The sequence below is a fragment of the Bos indicus x Bos taurus genome, chromosome 2 (assembly GCF_003369695.1).
Source record: "Bos indicus x Bos taurus breed Angus x Brahman F1 hybrid chromosome 2, Bos_hybrid_MaternalHap_v2.0, whole genome shotgun sequence".
NCBI classification, from domain to species: Eukaryota; Metazoa; Chordata; class Mammalia; order Artiodactyla; family Bovidae; genus Bos; species Bos indicus x Bos taurus.
In genome coordinates, this window is record NC_040077.1 from 69,464,934 (window position 1) to 69,490,336 (window position 25,403).

Genomic DNA, 25,403 nt, shown 5'->3' on the forward strand with positions numbered 1-25,403 from the left:
TGCACGGGTACACTTATACACAGATTTTTTTTTCCCTATAAATACCTCTTACAGTACCATTCAACCAAGCAGTTGGTTGAATCAGTGGATGTAGAATTGCAGATAGGATGACTGATTGTAAAGTTATAGGTAGATTTTCCACAGTGCAGCACCCCGAATCCCCAGCCCCAGCGTCAACTGTAGATGCTCAGGATACAGTGGTGAATATATTTCCTGCCTAAGAAAAGCTTGGGCTTCCCTTGTGGCTCAGACAGTAAAGAATCCTCCTACAATGCAGGAGACCCCCTGGAGAAGGGAAGGGCAACCCACTCCACTATTCTTGCCTGGTGAATTCTATGGGCAGAGGAGCCTGGTAGGCTACTGTCAATGGGTTGTAAAGAGCTGGACACCACTGAGCAACTAACAAATACTTTCACTTTTCTTTCAAAAAGAGCTTACATAGTAGGGAGGCAGATATCAAAAAGGAATTAAATAAATAACCTGATTTACATGAACTGTTGTGAAGACATTATGAAGATTGGGGCAGAGTTGCCTTTAGATAGAGTGATGGATTGTAGATCCGATGATCAGGGATGGTCTGAGATGGTAACACTGGACCAGAGACCAGAAGGAAATAAGCAAATGAGCCACATGACTACCTGAGGGAAGAGCATCCCAGTGACCAGTATACCCACACCCCATAGCACTGGGAATGGGATCTGCTTGTCACCTTCAAGGAACAAGAGCCAGGGTGTCTGGAGTGTGGTGAGCAGGGGAGAGTAGTCAGAGATGAGAGTAGGAAAGCCCAAGAGACAATACAGTTTTGTAATGGGGACAATATAGCTTTTTAAAATGACAAACAGACTTTTCACATGAAACAATTTATTAAAAAGAGTTCAGTAGGGTGGGAGGTGGGAAAGAGGCCCAAGAGGGATGGAACATATGTATATCTATGGTTGATCGATGTTGATGTATGGCAGAAACCAACACGATATTGTAATTATCCTTCAATTAAATCATCTTAAATAAGTTTTAAAAAAGAGTTCAATAAAAACCATCAAACTGAACCCCCAGTCCAGTGTATGGAGGTCTGCTTGGTATTAAGGACAGATGCGGGAGGGGATCAGAAGAGCTGAGCTTTGCCCCCACCATCAGTTAACAGGCAACAAACCTCTTGCTGTTTCTCCATCTGCAAGTGGGTAAGATCAAGTGAAATAAAAGGTGTGAATGTATTTTGTGGCTACAAATACTTGAGAGAGTACCACTGTAAAAACACAATCTACATCAAAAGGTCACAAGAAAATGGAATTTAAGCTTTGAAATAGAAATTTAAAATACTAGCAGCAGCCATCATTTATTGAACTCTTAGTAAACTATTAAACTATAGCTTTATAATAATCTCATGACAGATATAATTATCCTCATTTTTTAAATGAGAAAACGGTCTCAGAAAGCTTAAGTTGCTCAAGTCTCTGACCTAATACATGGAACAACATAAAAAAACATAACTATGAAGAGAGTATATATAGCAATATGAAAAATATTAAGAAAAATCTGCAAAATAAAAAATTGATTTTAGGCATGAAAAATGTATGTGGATAGATGCAAAGAACGGAAAACAAAAGCATGCCCTGCATCTGACTGGAGCAAGATGAATACTTTTACATTGTTGATATTTTTTGCTCTTGTTAGAATGTTTGCCCAATAAGAGAGGGAGAAAATTCTTGTGAAACTATTTCAAAGACTAGTCACCATTTCTTTCTAAAGGATGGTGTTTGTCATGTCAATTTTCTCAACACCATCCCAAATCCAGCTTTTTCCATGTTTCATGCAAACCCTGCTCCTCAGCATTTACACCCGCTTGTCCATCTCCTGGTGGCTTGACTACTCACACTACTACTCACACTCACACTACTCACACAGCTATTCACACTCTGGCCAGGTCCCATCCTCCATTTATCTCTGTGCAACACTGAAATGCCTTCCTAACAATTCACTAAGCCTAAGGACTTCTCCCAGGAGAAGGCAATGGCAACCCACTCCAGAACTCTTGCCTGGAAAATCCCACGGACGGAGGAGCCTGATAGGCTGCAGTCCATGGGGTCTCGAAGAGTCGGACACCACTGAGAGACTTCACTTTCCCTTTTCACTTTCATGCATTGGAGAAGGAAATGGCGACCCACTCCAGTGTTCTTGCCTGGCGAATCTCAGGGACGGCGGGGCCTGGTGGGCTGCCATCTATGGGGTTGCACAGAGTCGGACACGACTGAAGCGACTTAGCAGCAGCAGCAGCAGCAAAGGCTTCTCCCACCACAGCATCACCCCTCTGTGATCCCTGAACAGTTCATCAATTTCCGATACTTGTTATCAACCACTTGATCATTATGCCTGAAAGTCCAAGTATTTTTACTCTGACTCCTTTGCCTGGATTGAGTCTGTGTGTGTCACCAAGAACAGTCCCACACAGGATGCAGAGCAAACGTCCCCAGTCTTTGAATGAATAAGGAAGGGAGAGCAAGGACATTCTTGCTGTCCTTGATCCCCAAAGATTTCTCCAGATGCCAGGGGGTGGGATGCCCAGAGGACCAGGGAAGAGCCCCCATCACCCACTGCAGCTTAGGGCATTTTTCCACAGAGAGCCCCTTCTGTGGACCCTGCTCAGCCTGAGGCTAGGTGTTAATAAGAAACCAGTGGCTGACGGTTAATAAGAAACCAAGCTGCTCTGACAAGAGATGGGACAGTTTGGGCTCTGTGTTCTTTACATTTCTATTCTACTCCCAGGAACAGGCTGTAAGGCAGCTTTAAGTTGATTGCATTATGATTGAACTATTTTTTAAAATGTAGGAGACTGAAAACGGGGGCGGCGGGGCGGGTTAGGGGAATTTCATTTCTCATTGGTTTCCACCTTTGTCCAGGGGTCAAAAAAATATAACTCCATCTTCACCCTGGATATGAAGAACTGGAAGACGTGCGCTAGGATCAGGAACTTGGGCAACTGCTAAGGGAGGGCGGGGTGGAAAGCGAGTAAGGTTGGGTTAGAGACAGAGAGGAGGTGGTGGACACGCCCTCATCAGGGCCTCGGCCAAAAAGCTTTGAAGCCGAGTTCTTTCTCAGTAGAGCCAGAGAGAGAACTTCTCAAGGCAGCACGAATCCTCAGAGGGGCAGAAGTGTAGTAAGGGAAGCCGCAGGCAGGATGGAGCCGGGTCGAGGCGCTTCCTCCTTGACGTACCTAACACCCGAGTCTCCTATTCACAGATACTTAGGATGGAGATCGAAGAAAGCAGAACCTCTCTGTCCCGTAGAGGGCGGATCCCTCTGTTTCTAGAGGTCAAACTGTACCTCAGGCGAGTCCCAGGGGTCCGGCTGCGGAATTCCTAGGCGATTGTGAACCTTCGGGGAGTCTCGCGTTAGGGTTCTCTCGGCGCAGAGGGGAGAGGGAGACCCACGGGACAGCCTGAAGGCCCTGCTCCAGTCGGCTGGTTCTCCAGACAACGCCGCCCACGCCCATCCCGGGTGCAGCTCTGCTCAGGGCCCGCCGGGCTCGGAGTCGCTGGCCACTCTCCAAACCCACTCTGCGCGCGGACACTCGCCATACCCTCGGATTCCCAGCCCTATGACAGCCCGCTCCCCTGGGAACAGCGAGGCAAGGCAGGAGGGAATGGCTCAGGGACTAAGGTGGAGGAGTTGGACTCCTGAGGGGGCCCACTTTTTTCTCCACTGGAAAAGAGACCCAGGAGGACTCAAAGGCGAGGCGCCAGAGGGGTGGGGAGCTGCGGCCCAATAAGGGACCAGAGTAGGGCGAACTGGACTCCTCTCTGCCCTCCCCATCACGCAAGGCCCCCTTCCACGCCCTCACTCACCGCGTCCACCCCGAGCCCAGGGCGCGCTTGCGTCCCCGCGGGGGAGCCGGGATGCCGCGCGCTATGGAAGCAGCTAACCTCTCTGTGGCCTCCACCGGCGTCGCCCTTCGCCTGGGACCCGAAGCCTTCAGCAGTAGCCCAAACCCTAGCGGGGTCATCGGATCGACCCCAGGTGGTGCGGCCCCGCCGGGTCGAGAACCGCCTTTCTCCGTCTTCTCGGTACTGGTAGTGACGCTGCTGGTGCTGCTGATAGCGGCCACGTTCCTGTGGAACCTGCTTGTTCTGGTCACCATCCTGCGGGTCCGCGCCTTTCACCGTGTGCCGCATAACTTGGTGGCCTCGACGGCCGTGTCGGACGTGCTAGTGGCAGCGCTGGTAATGCCCCTGAGCCTGGTGAGCGAGCTGTCGGCGGGGCGACGGTGGCTGCTGGGCCGGAGTCTATGCCACGTGTGGATCTCCTTCGACGTGATGTGCTGCACCGCCAGCATTTGGAACGTGGCGGCCATCGCCCTGGACCGCTACTGGACTATCACGCGCCACCTGCAGTACACGCTGCGCACCCGCCGCCGCGCCTCGATGCTCATGATCGCGCTCACCTGGGCGCTCTCCGCTCTCATCGCCCTCGCACCACTGCTCTTCGGCTGGGGCGAGGCGTACGACGCTCGACTCCAGCGCTGCCAGGTGAGCCAGGAACCCTCCTACGCCGTCTTCTCCACCTGCGGCGCCTTCTACCTGCCGCTTGGCGTGGTGCTGTTTGTCTATTGGAAGATATATAAGGCGGCCAAGTTTCGCTTCGGTCGCCGCTGCAGGGCTGTGCTGCCCTTGCCCTCCACCGTGCAGGTGAGGCGCGGGTTGGGGAATGGGGATTTGGGAAAGGGGTCGCTGAGGGACGAGGAAGCCTGGCGAAAGGGAGAGCTGGAGGTGCAAGTTTGCACACTTGGCGGAAGCTTTTCAGGTTGGCCACTCGGAGCGCACCCTGAGTTTGCCATCTGCTCTGCTGCAGCGCACGCGGGGGAGCTCAGCACTCGCTCCTGGCGTGCACACGAAGGGTTCATGAGTAGATGGTGCGCGGGGAGGGGCGGGGCGTGGGAAGGAGTTCCAGCACCTACCCACTAGGACTGGAGCTGGAGCGGGCACCGCGGCACCACGCGGCTGAGAGGGGCGGCAGGAGCAGTGTTGCTCGGTAGCGTTGAGCTCGCGACGGATCCCCTGTGCCCTCCGTTGCTTTTCTTCTGGAGCTATTGTATCCGTGGGAGTCCTCAGTCGCCAGTTTCCTAGCCGCGGCTAGACCAAGCGTTACCGCAGGAGGCTGGAAATTCGTCCTGCCGTTGAACCTTCTGTGACCGTTCGCCGCGTATTTTTGTCTCCACTGCACCCTCATTCACCCCTGCAGTCCCGAGACTATTCACTCTATTGGCCAGCTTCCTGCCAAGGGGAAAGGGAGGATAAAAATGAATCCAAGTATCACTTTTCTTTCACTGTCTCAACCTCAGTGGTATCCTTCAGTGACAGGACATTGGGGCAGTTACTTAATCTCTGTGGGCGTTATTTCCTCCTCTTTAGACGTAATGGGGCTCTTGGCTTACGTGAGATAAAGAATGCAGACACTTGGCACAGTGCCTGGCAAACGGGGGTGGAGGGGTCGCAGTGCTGCCTGGAGCGAGGGGACCCTCAAGGCCAGGGCGTTGCCGGGCAATCTACAATGGGCGCCGGAAACGAATGAATGAATGAGAGGAAGGAACCTGCAGTTGGCAGAACTTCTCTCCACTGTCTTTAGAATGGGGGCTTTCTGCTTTTGTTTTTTAGTCTGTAATTCCTGTCAGACTCTTGAGACCCTATGGACTCTAGCCGGCCAGGCTCCTCTGTCCATGGGGTTCTCCAGGCAAGAATACTGGAGTGGACTGCCTTTTCCTCCTCCTGGGTATCCTCCCAACCCAGGGATCGAACTTGCACAGCGGTAGATTCTTTACCGCTGAGCCACCTGGGAAGCCCCTCTGCCTTTTTGCCAGACCCTAATAGATCCTAACTCCCTCCTCACCCTGGAAGCCTCGAACTTTTCTTTTGGGTGAGTGTGGGCTTAGGAATTATTGCCTCTTTCCTAATACAACGTATGGACCAGGGGAAGGGGACATGAGGAGGGAAAGAAAGAGGGTAAGTTTTTTTCTTGTTAGCTTTGTTTTAATTTTGTAAGTTAACTCAGATGCTTAGGTTATTCAAATGTGTGTATTTTTAAAAGCAGGCATCTCCCGCCCCCGGCACCCTTCATGAAATGGCAGAGGAGTTTTGTCGGATAAAACGGGGAATGTCAAGTCTATAATTGGAAAGTGTTGTTAGGGGAGAGCTTTATTCAGAATTAATGATATCCTTTGAAAGGTCCCTTGGAAATGCCTGGGGTGATTATCCTTTTTCTATCTGATTGCCAAGGCAGGGCAGACTTTTACTAGCTACATCGATCCAGGGTGCACCCAGAGAAATCATGGTGAAATGGATGCCAGAAAGGCTTGCCACGCCTGAGTTTAGTATTCATTTTTGACAGACCCTGTTCAAGCAGTTGATAACAAAGCAGATGTGCCTGGATGATGGGGGACCTGGACAATCAGGATGGTCACTTGTAGGGGGAAAGTTCTCTGGGAGGCAGGGCAGCCTGGTGATTTAGCCACCTGCCAGCAATGAGCTTCTTTCACATTTTGGGCTGCAAGCTTTCTCCTCTAAGACACAACATTGGTCTAAGTCATGGCTAAGAGTCTTGAATCATATGATGCTGAGGTTGTAGATGAGATGGGTTCCAGAACATCCTGCTTCTTTAGGCTCCAGCAAGCCATCAGTCAAACTCCTGGGTAATGTTACAGAGTCAGCAGTTGCAAGCTTGTTGACCACACCCAAACAGAAATTTTAACCTGCCAGAAATACATTAATTCTAATGTGCCAGAAATACTCTGTCTGTGCCTTCCCCCACCTGCTTTATAAAACAATTTAATTGGAGGATAGTTGATTTATGATGTGTTGGTTTCTGCTGTACAACAACATGAATCAGCCATAAGTATATATACTTCCCCTCTCTCTTGAGCCTCCTTTGCACCCCTCTAGGTCATCCCACCCTTCTAGGTCATCACAGAGGCGGGTCTGGGCTCCGTGTGTTATACAGCAGCTTCTCACTAGCTCTGTTTCACACATGCTAGTGCATATATGTCAGTGCCACTCTCTCAGTTTATCCCACCCTCTCCTTCCACCCCTGTGTCCATAAGACCATCCTCTACATCTGTGTTGCTATTCTTGCCCTGCAAATAGGTTCATTAGGACCATTTTCTAGATTCCATATATATGCATTAACATGTGATATTTGTTTTTCTCTTCCTGACTCATTTCACTCTGTATAACCTGTTTTTCTCTGCATTCCAGGGGAAATGAGTAGAGCTGAATTTAGGTCCTGCAAAATGTCTTTATTGCTTTCTGTGGGTGATGGGAGCACTTAGGAAGGCAGAAGGCCTCTGGTCATGAGGTTGTGCACACCCTTCACCTTTTTCAGGATGCTGTGACTAGGTTCCCCACACTAAAATAGGATCAGGGAGGGATCTGCAATCATGCCTCAAGTTTTGAAAGTAGACATGGAAAGAAATGCTGACTGAGTGAGTTCCCTCTTGCAGGCACAGTGACCCTTTACCTTCTTCCTCTTATTTAATCCTCAGGCTCCAGACACATTGGCCATACAGTGTCTGTTTGTCAGGATAAGCTAAGATACGCTGAGTAACAGAATCCCCAGACTAATGGTTTAACCCGGTCTCACTCAAAGTTCAGTGTGGGTCCGGTGGCCCTCCCCCTGCTCTCTGCTCTTCTCCAGGCTTGTGGGTCCAGGCCCCTTGTCATCTTTAAGTTATGCTGTCTTGAACATGTGGTTTCTGAGGTTGCTGTGGAAGAGGAAGTGAGACCTGGAAATACAGCAGCTTCTACCTGCCTTACCCAGAAGAGTCCCTTCTGTTCTCAGTCCATTGGCCAGATGCTGGCTGTGAAGGCTAGGGGAACCTATGGCTCTTTGGTGAGCATTAACCATCTTTGCCTCATAGCTCTCATTTTTGTTGTTGTTCAGTCTTTAAGTCATGTACTACTCTTTGTGACTCCATGGACTATAGCATGCCAGGCTTCCCTGTCCTTCACTATCTCTCAGAGCTTGCTCAAACTCATGTCCATTGAGTTTGTGATGCCATCCAACCGTTACAGAGGATGATCTGTCATCCCCTTCTCCTCCTGCCCTCAATCTTTCCCAGCATCAGGATCTTTTCCAATGAGTTGGCTCTTCACATCAGGTGGCCAAAGTATTGGAGCTTCAGCTTCAGCACCAGTCCTTCCAGTGAATATTCAGAATTGATTTCCTTTAGGATGGACTGGTTTGATTTCTTTGTAGTCCAAGTGACTCTCCAGAGTCTTCTCCAGCACCACAGTTCAGATGATCCAATTCAGGTGCCATAAAGTGAGTTCATCCATGACCTCACTGTTACTGAGTGGAGAAGCTAAAGTCTGTCCTGGATCTATCAATAAAATCACTGTTCTTTTCATCCCTTTTTCATTATGATGTGCTTTCTCCAGGAATTTAATTTCTGAGCACTGTCACAAGCATCTAGAACTTCATGGGGGTGAGACAGTCATATCCCAGTCCAGGTGGGTCATGGGAATGTCAACTGAAAAAAAAAAATACAACCTAAAAGTTGAGAATTCTGTTTTCTTTGGCAGACTTTCTGGGAACTTCATCCTGGAAGACAGGTTCTCAGATAGCTCTGAGGTTACTCATTGTGTCATCTCCTTGCAACCCCATGGGCTGTAGCCTACCAGGCTCCTCTGTTCATAGGGTTTTCCAGGCAAGAATACTGGAGTGGGTCTCTATTTCCTTCTCCGGGTGATCTTCCTGACACTGGGATCCAACCTGTGTCTCCTGCATTGGCAGATGGATTCTATACCTCCTGAGCCATTGCAGAAGCCCATCCATAGGAAGCAGGATCTCAAAACTGTGAACGCCTTTGTAGGAGAGTTGAACACAAGTGAATACAGAGGCACCACCCACTTCTCTCAGGAGTGAGGGTTAATTCCCATCTGCATCCTTTTTCCCATCTCATAGATGGGACACCATGATGTAGCATATTCTGCGGTCCCTAATGCATCCCCCATGGGTTATAATTCTTTCCTACTATCCTATACTCTTTACTGCTTAGAAGAGGAAAAAAGCAAAGTCAATAGAGATTGTTTGTTTGATTTTTAAAATGCAACATCAAACATTTTGTTCATTTTAATTGTTTGTCTGATAGCTGTGCCTGATACCAGGGCATGCTTATTTATTAGGCATAGTGGGTACACCACCGAGAGCCGCCAGACTTTTAGGGGCCCATGGAAATTGTTTAATTTCTTTTAGAGGGAAAGTGAATATAACAGTAATGAATATGTAATAATGAGTTCAGCCTTGATTATATTAGTCTTTATAATAATATGATCATAAAATATAATTTTTAATATTTTTTAATGGAAGAATGGCCCACAGAGGCACGGATGCCTCAGGCTCAAGAAGGTTATAATGCAGCCTTGGTTGATACCTTCTTTCATTCACTCAATCAATAAACATGTGCTGGGAGACAGCGTGCACATTGGTTAAGAACCTGGGATTTGGAAACAAGGAGACCTGGATTTCAATTCTTTTTGTGCCACTTATTAACTCTCTAGCCAAGTGAGTTCAACTCCATCTGCATTTCCCTGTAGGTAAAATAGAAATATTGCTATCTGCCTCTTAACATTCTTATGAAGGGTAGATGAGATAACAGTGTATATGGAGTAACTAAAATAGTAAACCCTAAATGATGGCCACTGTACTATTTTCATTACTATTTTTTGCAATTTTTCTTATAAGTTATACTAACTTAACTTATAAGTTATAAATAATAAATTATTATTTTATACCTCTTACTGCTGTTACTCACCATTATAGGTGGATTAGTTATTTATTTCTTAACAATTACCCCTATCTTTAGTGTCTTAAAACAACAAACATGTATGAACTCAGTTTCTGTGGGTCTGGCATTGGGAACAGCTTAGCTGGGTGGTCTGGTCCAAGGCGTTTTGTGGTTATAGCTGTGGCTCACACGGCTGTCAGTGGGAGGTCTCTAAAGGGCTGCTTGAGTGTCATCCCCAACATGGTAGCTGGCTTCCCCTAGTCTGAGAGTGAGGCAAGGGGAAAACTGCAATGCCTTTTATGATCTGTCTCAGAAGCTACATTCCATCACTTCCCTTAAAATCTATTCATTAGAAGTGAGTCACTAACTCCACCCCACCCTCAAGAGAAGGCGAATTAGGCTCCACTTTTGGGACATGAGTGAATGAACCTGTGAATGTATTTTAAAATCACCACAAAAGGCCACGCAGATGGTATTCACGGTTATTTGACTTGTACTGGCCTGTGTACCAGGCAACATGGTAGCCTCTGAGGTTTCATAGAAGTGGTCTCTGCTCTCCGGGGATTCATGTTAGTAAACTACAATTACAGAATTATAAATGTAATAAAGTCTTAAATTATTTTATTTTCTCATCTGTGCTAGGTCTTCATTGCTGCACGAGGTCTTTCTCTGGTTGTGGCAAGCGGGAGCTACTCTCTAGTTGCGGTGTGCGGTCTTACTGAAGTGGCTTTTCTTGTTGTGGATCACAGGCTCTTGGGCACACAGGCTTCTGTAGTTGTGACTTGGAGACTCCAGAGCTTGGGCTCAGCAACTGTGACGCACAGGCTTAGTTGTCCCGCAGCATGTAGGATCTTCCTGGACCAGGGATTGAACTTGTGTCCCCTGCTTTAGCAGTCAGATTCTTAACCACTGGATCACCAGGGAAGTCTACAGTAATGTCTTACAGGTGTTCTGTCCAGAGTACAGTGGTCTTGAAAGATGGACAATATTTGGAAAAACACTTTGTAACCTGTAAAAGTCAAAATAAATGCGTAATATTGAACTATCGGGTTTGTGACGACTTGGACCTGAGTTTTACATAATGTCATATTACAAAATATTTGCCTCTCCAAACTAATCCTTCAGATTAGATTTGTGTTGTAAGCATACAGCATATAAGCCCTAAGTTACCTAAAAACTATACAGAACACTTGATGTTTTTGTCACATCTTCAATGTTTACTCGTCATTTGTTCCACCCCAAAGACTAAGGGGCTGTTGGTCTTGTGGACCTAGCCACGTGTGGGACCAGAGTTCAGTCAGAGCTAAGCTCTGGGAAGAGGATGGTGGATAATCACCACCCTCATTCTGATGCCATCTATTAAAAGAAATATGACTCAAACGAGTCCTATGCCAGCATGCAAGACTATTTTAACCTTAGAAAAGTAAATTTTATTCATCAAATTGTAAGGTTATTTTAACTTTAGAAAAGTGAAGTTTGTTCATCAAATTGTATGGTAACAATACATCTGGCTTATCATTTGATTCTTTTAAGACTGATATCTAATTGTCTGAGAGTTTCCAGAACTACTTGCGTGGACAAAGGAGCATTTTCTCTAGACTTTTTAGAAATATCCCTGGCTTTCCCCTCGCTATAAACTTCTTCCTTGTTCTCTTCCATCATTACACTCATTCTGCCTCTTTATCTCTGCTTCTATTTCTCTTTTCCCTGGTTGGATTGTTGGGGAAAGTGCAGGGGAGATGAAGCGGGATGTAGACAAGGGGGATGGTGCAGGGATCAGGTGTCTTCCCCAGTGACCTTGCAACAAGCTACTTCTTAAATCCGTGTAGTTCTTGGAGAAGATTGAGTTTCTCGGTAGAAGAATGAGATTCAAATTCCATGGTTATTAACCCTTTCATGGGTCACAGAATTCCTTGAAAATTAAAGAAAGCTTTGGACTTGCTGCTCAGAAAGGCTTGTAGGCGCCTGCTTGCCCAGTGTGCCTACGGCACTGCCTGAAGCCCATTTGGAGGGTGATCCTCAGTCTTGCCTCCCTCCCACTCTTCAGAAGAATGGAACCCACAGTGCAGTAGGAACTGGGACTCTCCACAGCATGGCAGTGTTTGTCAGGGGAGCCATGGCCCCCTATGCAGCCATGTCAGGACACTGAGGCTGGAGGATGCCTGTGCAAAAGGCAAAACTTTCCCACTCTCCATTATACCCTCCTTCTATGCCAAGACTCTTTGGCCTGGGAGTTTGGGGACTTCAAGATAGAACTTTAACAGAGGACTTTCCATTGTCCTCCACCCGTAAAAGATGACTAGATCAGATGATATTAGAACTGAAACAAATGTGGTGTAATTTTAAGTAACACACTTGATTACAGTTTCCCTTTCTCAGTACTAACTCCAGTGAGTCCTTAGCCATCCCAGTGTAATTAAGCACCCCCCACCACCAAATTCATATTTTCCAAATATAATAATAGTAGCGATTGTCTTTTATGTTATGATCATACCCGAGTTTAGCATAACGGTTCTTTGTGGTGTATATAATTACACTCAAGGGAAAGGTAATTTTTTTTCAAGCCCAGCAGTGCTCTGCTTTTATTACTCTTTTTTTTTTTTTTTTTTTTAACAAGGAAACGTCTTATTTTCTGGTTTCTTTTGCACAAGGGAAGCTGCTGAGAAAACTTCCTGTTGTAGTTTGTTAGACAAGTTTTAGACAGCTTCTGTTTACTTTGAAGGGCTATTTTGGTTAGTTTTCTCTTCAAGGTGCCTTTGAGAAGTACAACTTGGAGCTTGGTTGTCTCTGTACAGCATGGGCAGAGAGAATGGTGCCCTGGGTACTCCATCTCCTGACCCTTTGAGTTCTGGATAGAAATGGGGAATTCCAGTTACAATCCGGATTGCGTTCAGCCAAGACTGGATGCCGCTCAATGTCCTCTGTCCTCTCCCAGAGGTCTCAGGGCTTGATTAGTCACCAGGGAGTGTGTCCCCACCGCCAGCCTCATGAAGAGCCTCGCTGTACAGGATGCCTGACCTGTGTGTCACCACCCCGACCAGTTGGTTTCAGAAGTGATTAGGAGCCGTTTTTCTTTTTCTAGTTCTTCTCAGGGTATTTATCTGACAACATTCAGTTCAGTTCAGTTCAGTTCAGTCGCTCAGTTGTGTCCGACTCTTTGAGACCCCATGAATCGCAGCACGCCAGGCCTCCCTGTCCATCACCATCTCCCGGAGTTCACTCAGACTCACGTCCATCCAGTCAGTGATGCCATCCAGCCATCTCATCCTCTGTCATCCTCTTCTCGTCCTGCCCTCAATCCCTCCCAGCATCAGTCTTTTCCAATGAGTCAACTCTTCGCATGAGGTGGCCAAAGTACTGGAGTTTCAGCTTTAGCATCATTCCTTCCAAAGAAATCCCAGGGCTGATCTCCTTCAGAATAGACTGGTTGGATCTCCTTGCAGTCCAAGGGACTCTCAAGAGTCTTCTCCAACACCACAGTTCAAAAGCATCAATTCTTTGGCACTCAGCCTTCTTCACAGTCCAACTCTCACATCCATACATGACTACTGGAAAAACCATAGCCTTGACTAGACGGACCTTTGTTGGCAAAGTAATGTCTCTGCCTTTGAATATTCTATCCAGGTTGGTCATAACTTTCCTTCCAAGGAGTAAGCGTCTTTTAATTTCATGGCTGCAGTCACCATCTGCAGTGATTTTGGAGCCCCCAAAAGTAAAGTCTGACACTGCTTCCACTGTTTCCCCAAACATTGGCGGTTTACAAATGTCTGTGGGTGTTTTCTGAAGCAGCTGGATTTTTTTTTTAATTAGAGGGGAGGGAAGGGACATTCCTTTTACTTAAAGGGGACATAAAGTTGACATTTCTGAGATCCTGCCATGTATTATTGTCTCACTGTCATCCTCCAGGAAGCCCACCATACATGACAGATAAAGACCTTCATCGCTGGAAATGTAAAAATGGGAGCTCAGATTGGAATCCTGTCTAATCAATAATTTGCTCTGAGCCTTGGTTTCCTTATTCCTTAGTGACTGGCTACTGTTATAACTGAGTAAGGTGGGGTGTGGAACCACACGGCCAAGTAGCAGACGACGGTCAGGAACTCTGAAAGTCTGAGATTTTTCCCTGCTGGCAAGCTGACAAGTCAGCCTACCCTAGTTTACTGGATACTGACAAAAGACACGAGACTTCTGGGTCAGAGTCAAAGGACGTTCTTACTTGTGTTACACAGGCAGCATGAATTTCATGTGTGCGTTTGTTCGCTTCCCTTCCAAGTCCCATGCGACTGACATGGAGTGGGCCAGCTGGATTTGCATCACAAATAGTAGGGAAACTCCCAGATTAGGGAACTCAAGTCTGTATTGTCCAGGACTGAACAATATATAAACCTGCCCTTTGCTTTTCAGAAACCTGAATCTTTAATAATGGGTTGCAAGTAAATCTGTCTTCTTTTCTACCGGGAGATACTCTCTCACTCTTCCAAGGCTGTTTGTTATACAGACATCCTTGACAGGCTGGTCAGAAACAAGAGCTGTCAGTGCCTTTGCTGGCAAATGTGTAGAAACACAAGAGACTTAAAGAGACTTGTCTCCCCCAAATAACTATTTATTTAGTGTTTGTTGAGATTTTACTATAGACCATACATTACACTAGGTGCCGGGAACGCTTCAGTGGACGGGACACTCATGTCCCTGCCCTCCTGGAGTGTTGATTGTGACACAATATTCACAATCAGAATGAAGATTCAGAATCCATGCCTTGGTATCAGAGTGCTTATGAGAATAGTGGGACAGGATATTTGAAATTGGGACTTCATGGAAAATTCCAGTACATAGTCCATATGCACTAGTCTACTCTAGTGTTAGTTGCTCAGTCACGTCCAACTCTTCGTGATGCCTGGGACTGTAACCTGCCAGACTTTTCTGTCCATGGGATTCTCCAGGCAAGAATACTGGAGTGGGTTGCCATTCCGTTCTCCAGATCTTCCTGACCCAGGGACTGAACCCAGGTCTCCTGCATTGCAGGCAGATTCTTTACTGTCTGAGCCACCAGGGAAGCCCCAGTAGATGATTAATAAATGTCAGCATATATTGTCGGGCTGATTTGGTCCTTAATTAATTTTAGATGGAAAAGCCTCAGATTCTATGGAAATGTTTAGGTGAACTCATCTTTTAGGTCATATCTCACAGTGGCAGAGAGAAGCCAAAGAGGCCTGGAGCCGGACAGATGGGCAGGCACCTTGGTTCTGCTTTACCCTGCTCATGTGACCTTGCTCGTAGCATCTGGTATCTCCACACTTCTGTGTACTCAAAGCACCTGTCCTTTTGCAGCAGGACAGAAGGTGGCAGGTGCTACTGGTTGTGTGCCTTCAACAGTCAGTATTTTTACCTTCAGATTAGTGGGTTCTAGGAGTCTGAGACCTCTGAAGCCAGAAATGGTCAGTTTTATAATAGGTGTAGAGAGGATTGTCAGGGCTTCCCTGGTGGCTCAGACAGTAAAGAATGTGCCTGCATTGCGGGAGATCTGGGGTTCAATGCTTGGGTCAGGAAGATGCCCTGGAGAAGGAAATGGCAACCCACTCCAGAACTCTTGCCTGGAGAATTCCATGGACAGAGGAGCCTGTCATGGCTACAGTTCATAGGATCATAAAAAGTTGGACATGACTGAGTGTTCAACTGCTAGAGAGCATTGTCAGGGCAAAGAGGCTAAGGAGACATCCAACCGAAGAGGAAAGATGGAGAAGCTCAGGGCTGGCCCCAGAGCTGACTGCTAGAGCACCTAGACATTTCCCAGGAAGCCGGAGTCATTCATTCTGAAGGCATCCCAAGCATAAACGTGATCCTAAAAATAGGTTCTGTGTTTTCTCAGCTGTCAAATGGAGATAATTGCCTGAAGGTTTGGCATGAGGGCAGATCAGATCAGTCGCTGAGTCGTGTCCACCTCTTTGCGACCCCATGAACTGCAGCACGCCAGGCCTCCCTGTCCATCACAAACTCCCGGAGTTCACTGAGACTCACATCCATCAAGTCAGTGATGCCATCCAGCCATCTCATCCTCTGTCGTCCCCTTCTCCTCTTGCCCCCAATCCCTCCAGGCATCAGAGTCTTTTCCAATGAGTCAACTCTTCGCATGAGGTGGCCAAAGTACTGGAGTTTCAGCTTTAGCATCATTCCTTCCAAAGAAATCCCAGGGCTGATCTCCTTTAGAATGGACTGGTTGGATCTCCTTGCAGTCCAAGGGACTCTCAAGAGTCTTCTCCAACACCACAGTTCAAAAGCATCAATTCTTCAGCGCTCAGCCTTCTTCACAGTCCAACTCTCACATCCATACTTGACCACAGGAAAAACCATAGCCTTGACTAGACGAACCTTTGTTGGCAAAGTAATGTCTCTGCTTTTGAATATGCTATCTAGGTTGGTCATAACTTTCCTTCCAAGGAGTAAGTGTCTTTTAATTTCATGGCTGCAGTCACCATCTGTAGTGATTTTGGAGCCCAGAAAAATAAAGTCTGACACTGTTTCCACTGTTTCCCCATCTATTTCCCATGAAGTGATGGGACCGGATGCCATGATCTTCGTTTTCTGAATGTTGAGCTTTAAGCCAACTTTTTCACTCTCCACTTTCACCTTCATCAAGAGGCTTTTGAGTTCCTCTTCACTTTCTGCTATAAGGGTGGTGTCATCTGCATATCTGAGGTTATTGATATTTCTCCCAGCAATCTTGATTCCAGCTTGTGTTTCTTCCAGTCCAGCGTTTCTCATGATGTACTCTGCATATAAGTTAAATAAACAGGGTGACAATATACAGCCTTGACGAACTCCTTTTCCTATTTGGAACCAGTCTGTTTTTCCATGTCCAGTTCTAGCTATTGCTTCCTGACCTGCATACAAATTTCTCAAGAGGCAGGTCAGGTGGTCTGGTATTCCCATCTCTTTCAGAATTTTCCACAGTTTATTGTGATCCACACAGTCAAAGGCTTTGGCACAGTCAAGAAAGCAAAAATAGATGTTTTTCTGGAACTCTCTTGCTTTTTCCATGATCCAGCAGATGTTGGCAATTTGATCTCTGGTTCCTCTGCCTTTTCTAAAACCAGCTTGAACATCTGGAAGTTCATGGTTCACGTATTGCTGAAGCCTGGCTTGGAGAATTTTGAGCATTACTTTACTAGCATGTGAGATGAGTGCAATTGTGCGGTAGTTTGAGCATTCTTTGGCATTGCCTTTCTTTGGGATTGGAATGAAAACTGACCTTTTCCAGTCCTGGGGCCACTGCTGAGTTTTCCAAATTTTCTGGCATATTGAGTGCAGCACTTTCACAGCATCATCTTTCAGGATTCGGAATAGCTCAACTGGAATTCCATCACCTCCACTAGCTTTGTTCGTAGTCATGCTTTCTAAGGCCCACTTGACTTCACATTCCAGGATGTCTGGCTCTAGGTCAGTGATCCCACCATCGTGATTATCTGGGTCGTAAGACGGTAGGTGTTGCAAGAGGGCATCAGAGGCCAAACACACTGAAACCATACTCACAGAAAACTGGTCAATCTAATCACACTAGGACCACAGCCTTGTCTAACTCAATGAAACTAAGCCATGCCCGTTGGGCAACTCAAGACAGGCGGGTCATGGTGGAGAGATCTGACAGAATGTGGTCCACTGGAGAAGGGAAAGGCAAACCACTTCAGTATTCCTGCCTTGAGAACCCCATGAACAGTATGAAAAGGCAAAATGATAGGATACTGAAAGAGAAACTCCCCAGGTCAGTAGGGGCCCAATATGCTACTGGAGATCAGTGGAGAAATAACTCCAGAAAGAATGAAGGGATAGAGCCAAAGCAAAAAGAATGCCCAGCTGTGGATGTGACTGGTGATAGAAGCAAGGTCTGATGCTATAAAGAGCAATATTGCATAGGAACCTGGAATGTCAGGTCCATGAATCAAGGCAAATTGGAAGTGGTCAAACGAGAGATGGCTAGAGTGAATGTCGACATTCTAGGAATCAGCGAACTGAAATGGACTGGAATGGGTGAATTTAACTCAGATGACCATTATATCTACTACTGCAGGCAGGAATCCCTCAGAAGAAATGGAGTGGCCATCATGGTCAACAAAAGAGTCCGAAATGCAGTACTTGGATGCAATCTCAAAAACGACACAATGATCTCTGTTCGTTTCCAAGGCAAACCATTCAATATCACAGTAATCCAAGTCTATGCCCCAACCAGTAACGCTGAAGAAGCTGAAGTTGAACGGTTCTATGAAGACCTACAAGACCTTTTAGAACTAACACCAAAAAAAGATGTCCTTTTCATTATAGGGGACTGGAATGCAAAAGTAGGAAGTCAAGAAACACCTGGAGTAACAGGCAATTTTGGCCTTGGAATACGGAATGAAGCAGGGCAAAGACTAATAGAGTTTTGCCAAGAAAATGCACTGGTCATAATAAACACCCTCTTCCAACAACACAAGAGAAGACTCTACACACGGACATCACCAGATGGTCAAACACCGAAATCAGATTGATTATATTCTTTGCAGCCAAAGATGGAGAGGCTCTATACAGTCAGCAAAAACAAGACCAGGAGCTGACTGTGGCTCAGACCATGAACTCCTTATTGCCAAATTCAGACTTAAATTGAAGAAAGCAGGGAAAACCACTAGACCATTTGGGTATGACCTAAATCAAATCCCTTATGATTATACAGTGGAAGTGAGAAATAGATTTAAGGGCCTAGATCTGATAGATAGAGTGCCTGATGGACTATGGAATGAGGTTCGTGACATTGTACAGGAGACAGGGGTCAAGACCATCCCCATGGAAAAGAAATGCAAAAAAGCAAAATGGCTGTCTGGGGAGGCCTTACAAATAGCTGTGAAAAGAAGAGAAGTGAAAAGCAAAGGAGAAAAGGAAAGATATAAACATCTGAATGCAGAGTTGCAAAGAATAGCAAGAAGAGATAAGAAAGCCTTCTTCAGAGATCAATGCAAAGAAATAGAGGGAAACAACAGAATGGGAAAGACTAGGGATCTCTTCAAGAAAATCAGAGATACCAAAGGAACATTTCATGCAAAGATGGGCTGGATAAAGGCATGAGGGCGAATCAGAGTTATTCATTACAAGTGTCTGTTTTACAGTGGCTTTTCTGGAATTGTTCTTTGTGTCTTTTGGTTTTCTGTTTCTTCAGATGAGAAAAGCCATGTCAATCTTCTAGCAAACCAGGGTCTGACCTCATTGACTTGTTGACTTTGAGGCTGTTCTGGAAAGATTCCATGTCTGTCCTGTCCCTCTGCACAGGGTGCAGCAGGCTCAGGTGGAGCAGAGGGGGACTCTGCTGAATGCTGCAGTGGTGGAGGCTGAGGTGCTCTAAACCTATTTAATTAGTGGATTCGCCTTTTCTGTTTCTCTTCCCCCAGGATCCCTTTGAACTGAATTGACCCCATGTGTTTCTTTTGTAGCATGACAAGGATTTGGAATTGTGTTAAGCGAGGAAGGAATTCAAGTGCTTGGGAGGTCATTGAGGTCGGCAGAGAAATCTTTTCAAAAGTGCCCATTAATCAGCTGAATGGGAGGAAGACAAGCAAACCACGTGCCACTGCCCCTCATGCCCTGATGATATTGCTTCCTGCGCGCAATAGACTGCTAATACTCATAGGTGATTTCAGGATGTCACGTTTTCCCCCTCAGACTTCCATTAGTGGATGATGGTCATTCATCCTGTGAGAACTGGTCAGTGTCACCTCTTCTAAAGGGGAGGGATGAGCTTCAGCTCCCACTTGCCTCGGGGGCACCAGAAACCTTGGGATGGCTCATTAAAGAGGGGGTGCCCGCTGATCTGCACAGGGTGCGTGTTTGCAGAGCCAGGGCTTTGTAAGGGGCAGAGGGGTGGGGAGGAGTGAAGGGCTGGCTGGTCTCTCCTGGAGTCACCTGCCTTTTCCTTCTCTCTCTCTGAGTGGCAGGTGGGAGGAGGCTGGGTTTACACCCAGAAAAGAAAGGACTCAACTTTGTTCATATCACCAGGATCTGTTTCAGGATGACTTAGTGATTTTCCAAATAAATAGAGATGAATGTTGGGAGGAGGTAGCAGAGACGGAGAATTTGAGGGTAGATCTTAGAGTGAGGAGCCCCAGGTTTGCACAGTTCAGACCACCTGGGTGCCTTCTAAGCTCCATCCTGCTCCAGGTGAGAGGAACTCGGTCTCTTCCCTTGGCGCCTCGAGGTTGGGTGGCTCTCCTGATGGCTGCTGCCAGTTGTGTCTGGGAGAGAAACCAGCTGCAGTCCTTGCCTGGGAGCCCCTTGCCTCTGTGTTTTCTCCAGCATCATGACTGGCAGCATTCTGGAAAGGAAGAGACATGCAGGTGAGGAGCATGTGGTTGAAATGATCAGTCAACGTGGCAACTGTTTCCTAGGCACTGACTGGGTGTCAGGTGGTGCTGCCAGGCAGGTGCTATACAAGGAAAACCCAGCCTGCTGTGGTTCAGCTTGGGCCAGAGGGACACCACGTGTAACACCATGATCACACACATGGCTACAAAGGAGGGGAACGTGGTACCAGATCACAGAGAGATGTGATTGAGTTTAAAGGGGCAACAGGGCTGCTCTGAGGCTGGTGGCCTTTAAGCTGAGACTCAAGAGGTAGATAGGAAGTGACCAAAGGCCGGGGGTGAGAGGGTGGAGTGCAGCCAGAGGCTCCTTAAGTGGCAGCTAATTATCACTACAAAGTCACTTACACTTTGTTTATTTTAAGCTAGGCAATACAAAATTATCTGCTAATTTAAAATCATCTCCTAATTCACTTAACACAGTAATCATTTAATTTCTTGCAATATTGATGTTTACAGGTGGCCTGCCTCTCTGGCTGTGAGCTTTGTGAGGGGCAGGCCTGGGTCTGTTCCATTCAGGGTCCGGGTCCCAGCCCCACCCCTCTCCATGAGTACTGAGTTGTGAGTGCCTGTGGCAGGGGGTTGTGCTGGGCGCACACACACATTCCCAGTGCTCATTCACAATCGCCTTATGGCGGGGAGGGGGCTTGGTCACCTAGCTTCATACACAGGAAATGGCTTGGCCAGTGGGGCTGGAGCTCAAGCCAGGGTCTGACACCAAGGCGTGTGTTCTTAAGTGCCTCCCCCTGTCCCCCTTTTTAGATCATATTATTATTTGATTGGAATTCCCTGGTGGCTCAGATGGTAAAGAATTATTTATTCTAATATCTGACATTGTGGGGACCACCACCACTCTCAGTCTCTGAAGAACCTTCAGGACATATTTTAACCTACAGTTTCAAGAACTTTCTTACCTGGCATTAATCTTTGGGGGTGGATTATGGCATCAGTTGGGCTTCCCTGATGGCTCAGGAGTTAAGAATATACCTGCAATGCAGGAGGCACAGGAGATGCCCATTTGATCCCTGGGTCAGGAAGATCCCCTGGGGGAAGAAATGGCAACCCACTCCAGTGTTCTTGCCTGGAAAATTCCATGAACAGAGGAGCCTGGCGGTCTACAGTCCTGCCTGTAGGGTCACAAAGAGTACTACACGACTGAGCACACATATGCGATGATGATGGTATCAGGGCATCTTGTATGGGGCTGGAGGGGAGGGGCTGGCCAAGGTTGGGTGTATTGTATGTCACTGTACTGCCCAGCGTTATGCATTTTATCTTTGAGTTATGCATTTCCTCTGTTCGCAGGTAAAGGAGGCCCCTCAGGAGGCTGAGATGGTGTTCACGGCCCGCCGCCCCACAGTGGCCTTCCAGACGAGCGGAGCCTCGTGGCGGGAACAGAAGGAGAAGCGGGCAGCCGTGATGGTGGGCATCCTCATTGGCGTGTTCGTGCTGTGCTGGATCCCCTTCTTCCTGGCTGAGCTCATTGGCCCCCTCTGTGCCTGCAGCCTGCCCCCCATCTGGAAAAGTGTGTTCCTGTGGCTTGGCTACTCCAACTCTTTCTTCAATCCCCTGATTTACACAGCTTTTAACAAGAACTACAACAATGCCTTCAAGAACCTTTTCACCAAGCAGAGATAAACCCAGGGCTTGGAGAGGGGAGGGAACTGGAATTTCTCCCTTTCATTTGTGACCTGGGCCAGAGCTGTCGCACCGCTGAGCATTAATGACATTTGGGAACCATACCACTTGGGCCTGGACTACAGGAGCAGCGATGCCAAAGGCCCTCCAGAAAGACAGCAGGTAGGTGGCAAGTGTGCAGCTATGTCCTCTCACCGAGTGGTGCAGACATTGCTAATCGATCTCAGCATATCTTCCCACTGAGCTGGAACTCAGCCTCAGAATCCTTTCTGGACAGTGCATTCGGCAGTTATTGCTAACTGGCCAGAATTCATACAAGACTGGCATCCCAGGTGGGGCTAGTGGTAAAGAAGCTGCCTGCCAATGCAGGAAATGTAACAGACATGGGTTCAATCCCTGCATTGGGAAGATCCCCTGGAGGAAGGCATGATAACCCATGCTGGCATTTTCGCCTGGAGAATCCCATGGACAGAAGAGCCTGGCAAGCTACAGTTCATAGGGTTTCAAAGAGATGGACATGACTGAAGCAACTGAGATTTGCTCTGTCCTTTATCTGAAGCTGATTTGCTCTTCCTTTATCTCATTACCATATTCTCAGCACAGGGCCCAGTGACCTGTTTGGTGGCAGAATGAGTACCTGGACTCAAGTTTGCCTGAATCTTGACATGGGAAAATGAAGAGAACACAACCGAAATCTGACTGGATTGCATGCAATGTTGGCTTGCATTTTGTACCATGAGACCCACACATGGTGTAGTGGTTCCACTTGTACTTTTCCACTTGGATTCCAGCAAGGGGCCTTAGAGGAAGAGTCTAGGTATGGTTTGGAAGAGGGGACAGTGATATTTTTAGGCTTCCTCTCACTATTGGATAGGATGCTTTCATTGTGTTCATTTGACCTGGGCCTTGACTTAATGTAAGATCATTATAGAAGCATCCCGGGCAGAGGGAATCATTTACATTGAGTACTTCTTAAAAGCAAGTTGTTTGCTGACTAATTTGATGGCAACTTCTGTTGGACCTTTCAGACTTGAAATTTTTCTTTACTTAGGCCTTCCCTGATGACTCACTATAATTACAAAATGCTCAATTTCTGAGACAGATCAGTTCAGTTCAGTTGCTCAGACGTGTCCGACTCTTTGTGACCCCAGGAACTGCAGCACGCCACACCTCCCTATCCATCACCAACTCCCAGAGTCTACCCAAACCCATGTCCATTGAGTTGGTGATGCCATCCAACCATCTCATCCTCTGTCGTCCCCTTCTCCTCCTGCCCTCAATCTTTCCCAGCATCAATGAGTCAGTTCTTTGCATCAGGTGACCAAAGTATTGGAGTTTTCAGCTTCAACATCAATCCTTCCAATGAACACCCAGGACTGATCTCCTTTAGGATGGACTGGTTGGATCTCCTTGCAGTCCAAGGGACTCTCAAGAGTCTTCTCCAACACCACAGTTCAAAAGCATCAATTCTTTGGTGCTCAGCTTTCTTTATAGTCCAACTCTCACATCCATACATGACTACTGGAAAAACCATAGCCTTGACTAGATGGACCTTTGTTGACAAAGTAATGTCTCTGCTTAATATGCTGTCTAGGTTGGCCATAACTTTCCTTCCAAGGAGTGTCTTTTAATTTCATGGCTGCAGTCACCATCTACAGTGATTTTGGAGTCCCCCAAGATAAAGTCAGCTACTGTTTCCACTGTTTCCCCATCTATTTCCCCTGAAGTGATGGGACCAGATGCCATGACCTTAGTTTTCTGAATGTTGAGCTGTAAGCCAACTTTTTCACTCTCCTCTTTTACTTTCATCAAGACGCTTTTTAGTGTCTCTTCACTTTCTGCCATAAGGGTGGTGTCATCTGCATATCTTGGAGAAGGCAATGGCACCCCGCTCCAGTACTCTTGCCTGGAAAATCCCATGGATGGAGGAGCCTGGTGGGCTGCAGTCCATGGGGTTGCTAAGAGTTGGACACGACTGAGTGACTTCACTTTCACTTCTTCACTTTCATGCATTGGAGAAGGCAATGGCAACCCACTCCAGTGTTCTTGCCTGGAGAATCCCAGGGGCAGGAGAGCCTGGTGGGCTGATGTCTATGGGGTCACACACAGTCAGACACGACTGAAGTGACTTAGCAGCAGCTGCAGCATCTGCATATCTGAGGTTATTGAGACAGATCAATTGATGATTAACTTTATGTAAGGATGTACTTGTAATTCCTTTTATTTTTGAACTTTTTATTTTGTATTGGAGTATATGGCTATACCCTAATAAAAAAAAGTTCAAAAATGATCAATGTTTTGATTTAGTGTCAGGTAAACAAGCAAAAAGCAAAGGAGAAAATGAAAGATAGAAGCATCTGAATGCAGAGTTCCAAAGAATAGCAAGAAGAGATAAGAAAGCCTTCCTTAGCGATCAATGCAAAGAAATAGAGGAAAACAAAAGAATGGGAAAGACTCGAGATCTCTTCAAGAAAATTAGAGATACAAAGGGAACATTTCAGGCAAAGATAAAGGACAGAAATGGTATGGACCTAACAGAAGCAGAAGATATTAAGAAGAGGTGGCAAGAATACACAGAAGAACTGTACAAAAAAGATCTTCACAACCAAGATAATCATGATGGTGTGATCACTGACCTAGAGCCAGACATCCTGGAATGTGAAGTCAAGTGGGCCTTAGAAAGCATCACTACGAACAAAGCTAGTGGAGGTGATGGAATTCCAGTTGAGCTATTTCGAATCCTGGAAGATGATGTTGTGAAAGTGCTGCACTCAATATGCCAGCAAATTTGGAAAACTCAGCAGTGGCCACAGGACTGGAAAAGGTCAGTTTTCATTCCAACCCCAAAGAAAGGCAATGCCAAAGAATGCTCAAACTACCACACAATTGCACTCATCTCACATGCTAGTAAAGTAATGCTCAAAATTCTCCAAGCCAGGCTTCAGCACTATGTGACCCGTGAACTTCCTGATGTTCAAGCTGGTTTTAGAAAAGGCAGAGGAACCAGAGATCAAATTGCCAACATCTGCTGGATCATGGAAAAAGCAAAAGAGTTCCAGAAAAACATCTATTTCTGCTTTATTGACTATGCCAAAACCTTTGACTGTGTGGATCACAATAAACTGTGGAAAATTCTGAAAGAGATGGGAATACCAGACCACCTGACCTGCTTCTTGAGAAATTTGTATGCAGGTCAGGAAGCAACAGTTAGAACTGGACATGGAACAACAGACTGGTTCTAAATAGGAAAAGGAGTACGTCAAGGCTGTATATTGTCACTCTGCTTATTTAACTTATATGCAGAGTACACCATGAGAAACACTGGGCTGGAAGAAGTACAAGCTGGAATCAAGATTGCTGGGAGAAATATCAATAACCTCAGATATACAGATGACACCACTCTTATGACAGAAAATGAAGAGGAACTGAAAAGCCTCTTGATGAAAGTGAAAGAGGAGAGTGAAAAAGTTGGCTTAAAGCTCAACATTCAGAAAACTAAGATCATGCATCTGGTCCCATCACTTCATGGGAAATAGATGGGAAAACAGTGGAAACAATGTTAGATTTTATTTTTTTGGGCTCCAAAATCACTACAGATGGTGACTGCAGCCATGAAATTA

General features: G+C 46.5%; 1 protein-coding gene across 1 annotated transcript; it reads left to right on the forward strand.

Moving 5' to 3' along the window:
- Positions 1-2,259: 2,259 nt before the first annotated feature.
- Positions 2,260-22,160, forward strand: LOC113905213 (5-hydroxytryptamine receptor 5B). Its single transcript, XM_027562200.1, has 2 exons — positions 2,260-4,679; positions 21,451-22,160. Exons 1-2 carry the CDS (start codon positions 3,891-3,893, stop codon positions 21,781-21,783), a joined length of 1,122 nt encoding a protein of 373 aa, XP_027418001.1. The 5' UTR covers positions 2,260-3,890; the 3' UTR covers positions 21,784-22,160.
- Positions 22,161-25,403: the final 3,243 nt, after the last annotated feature.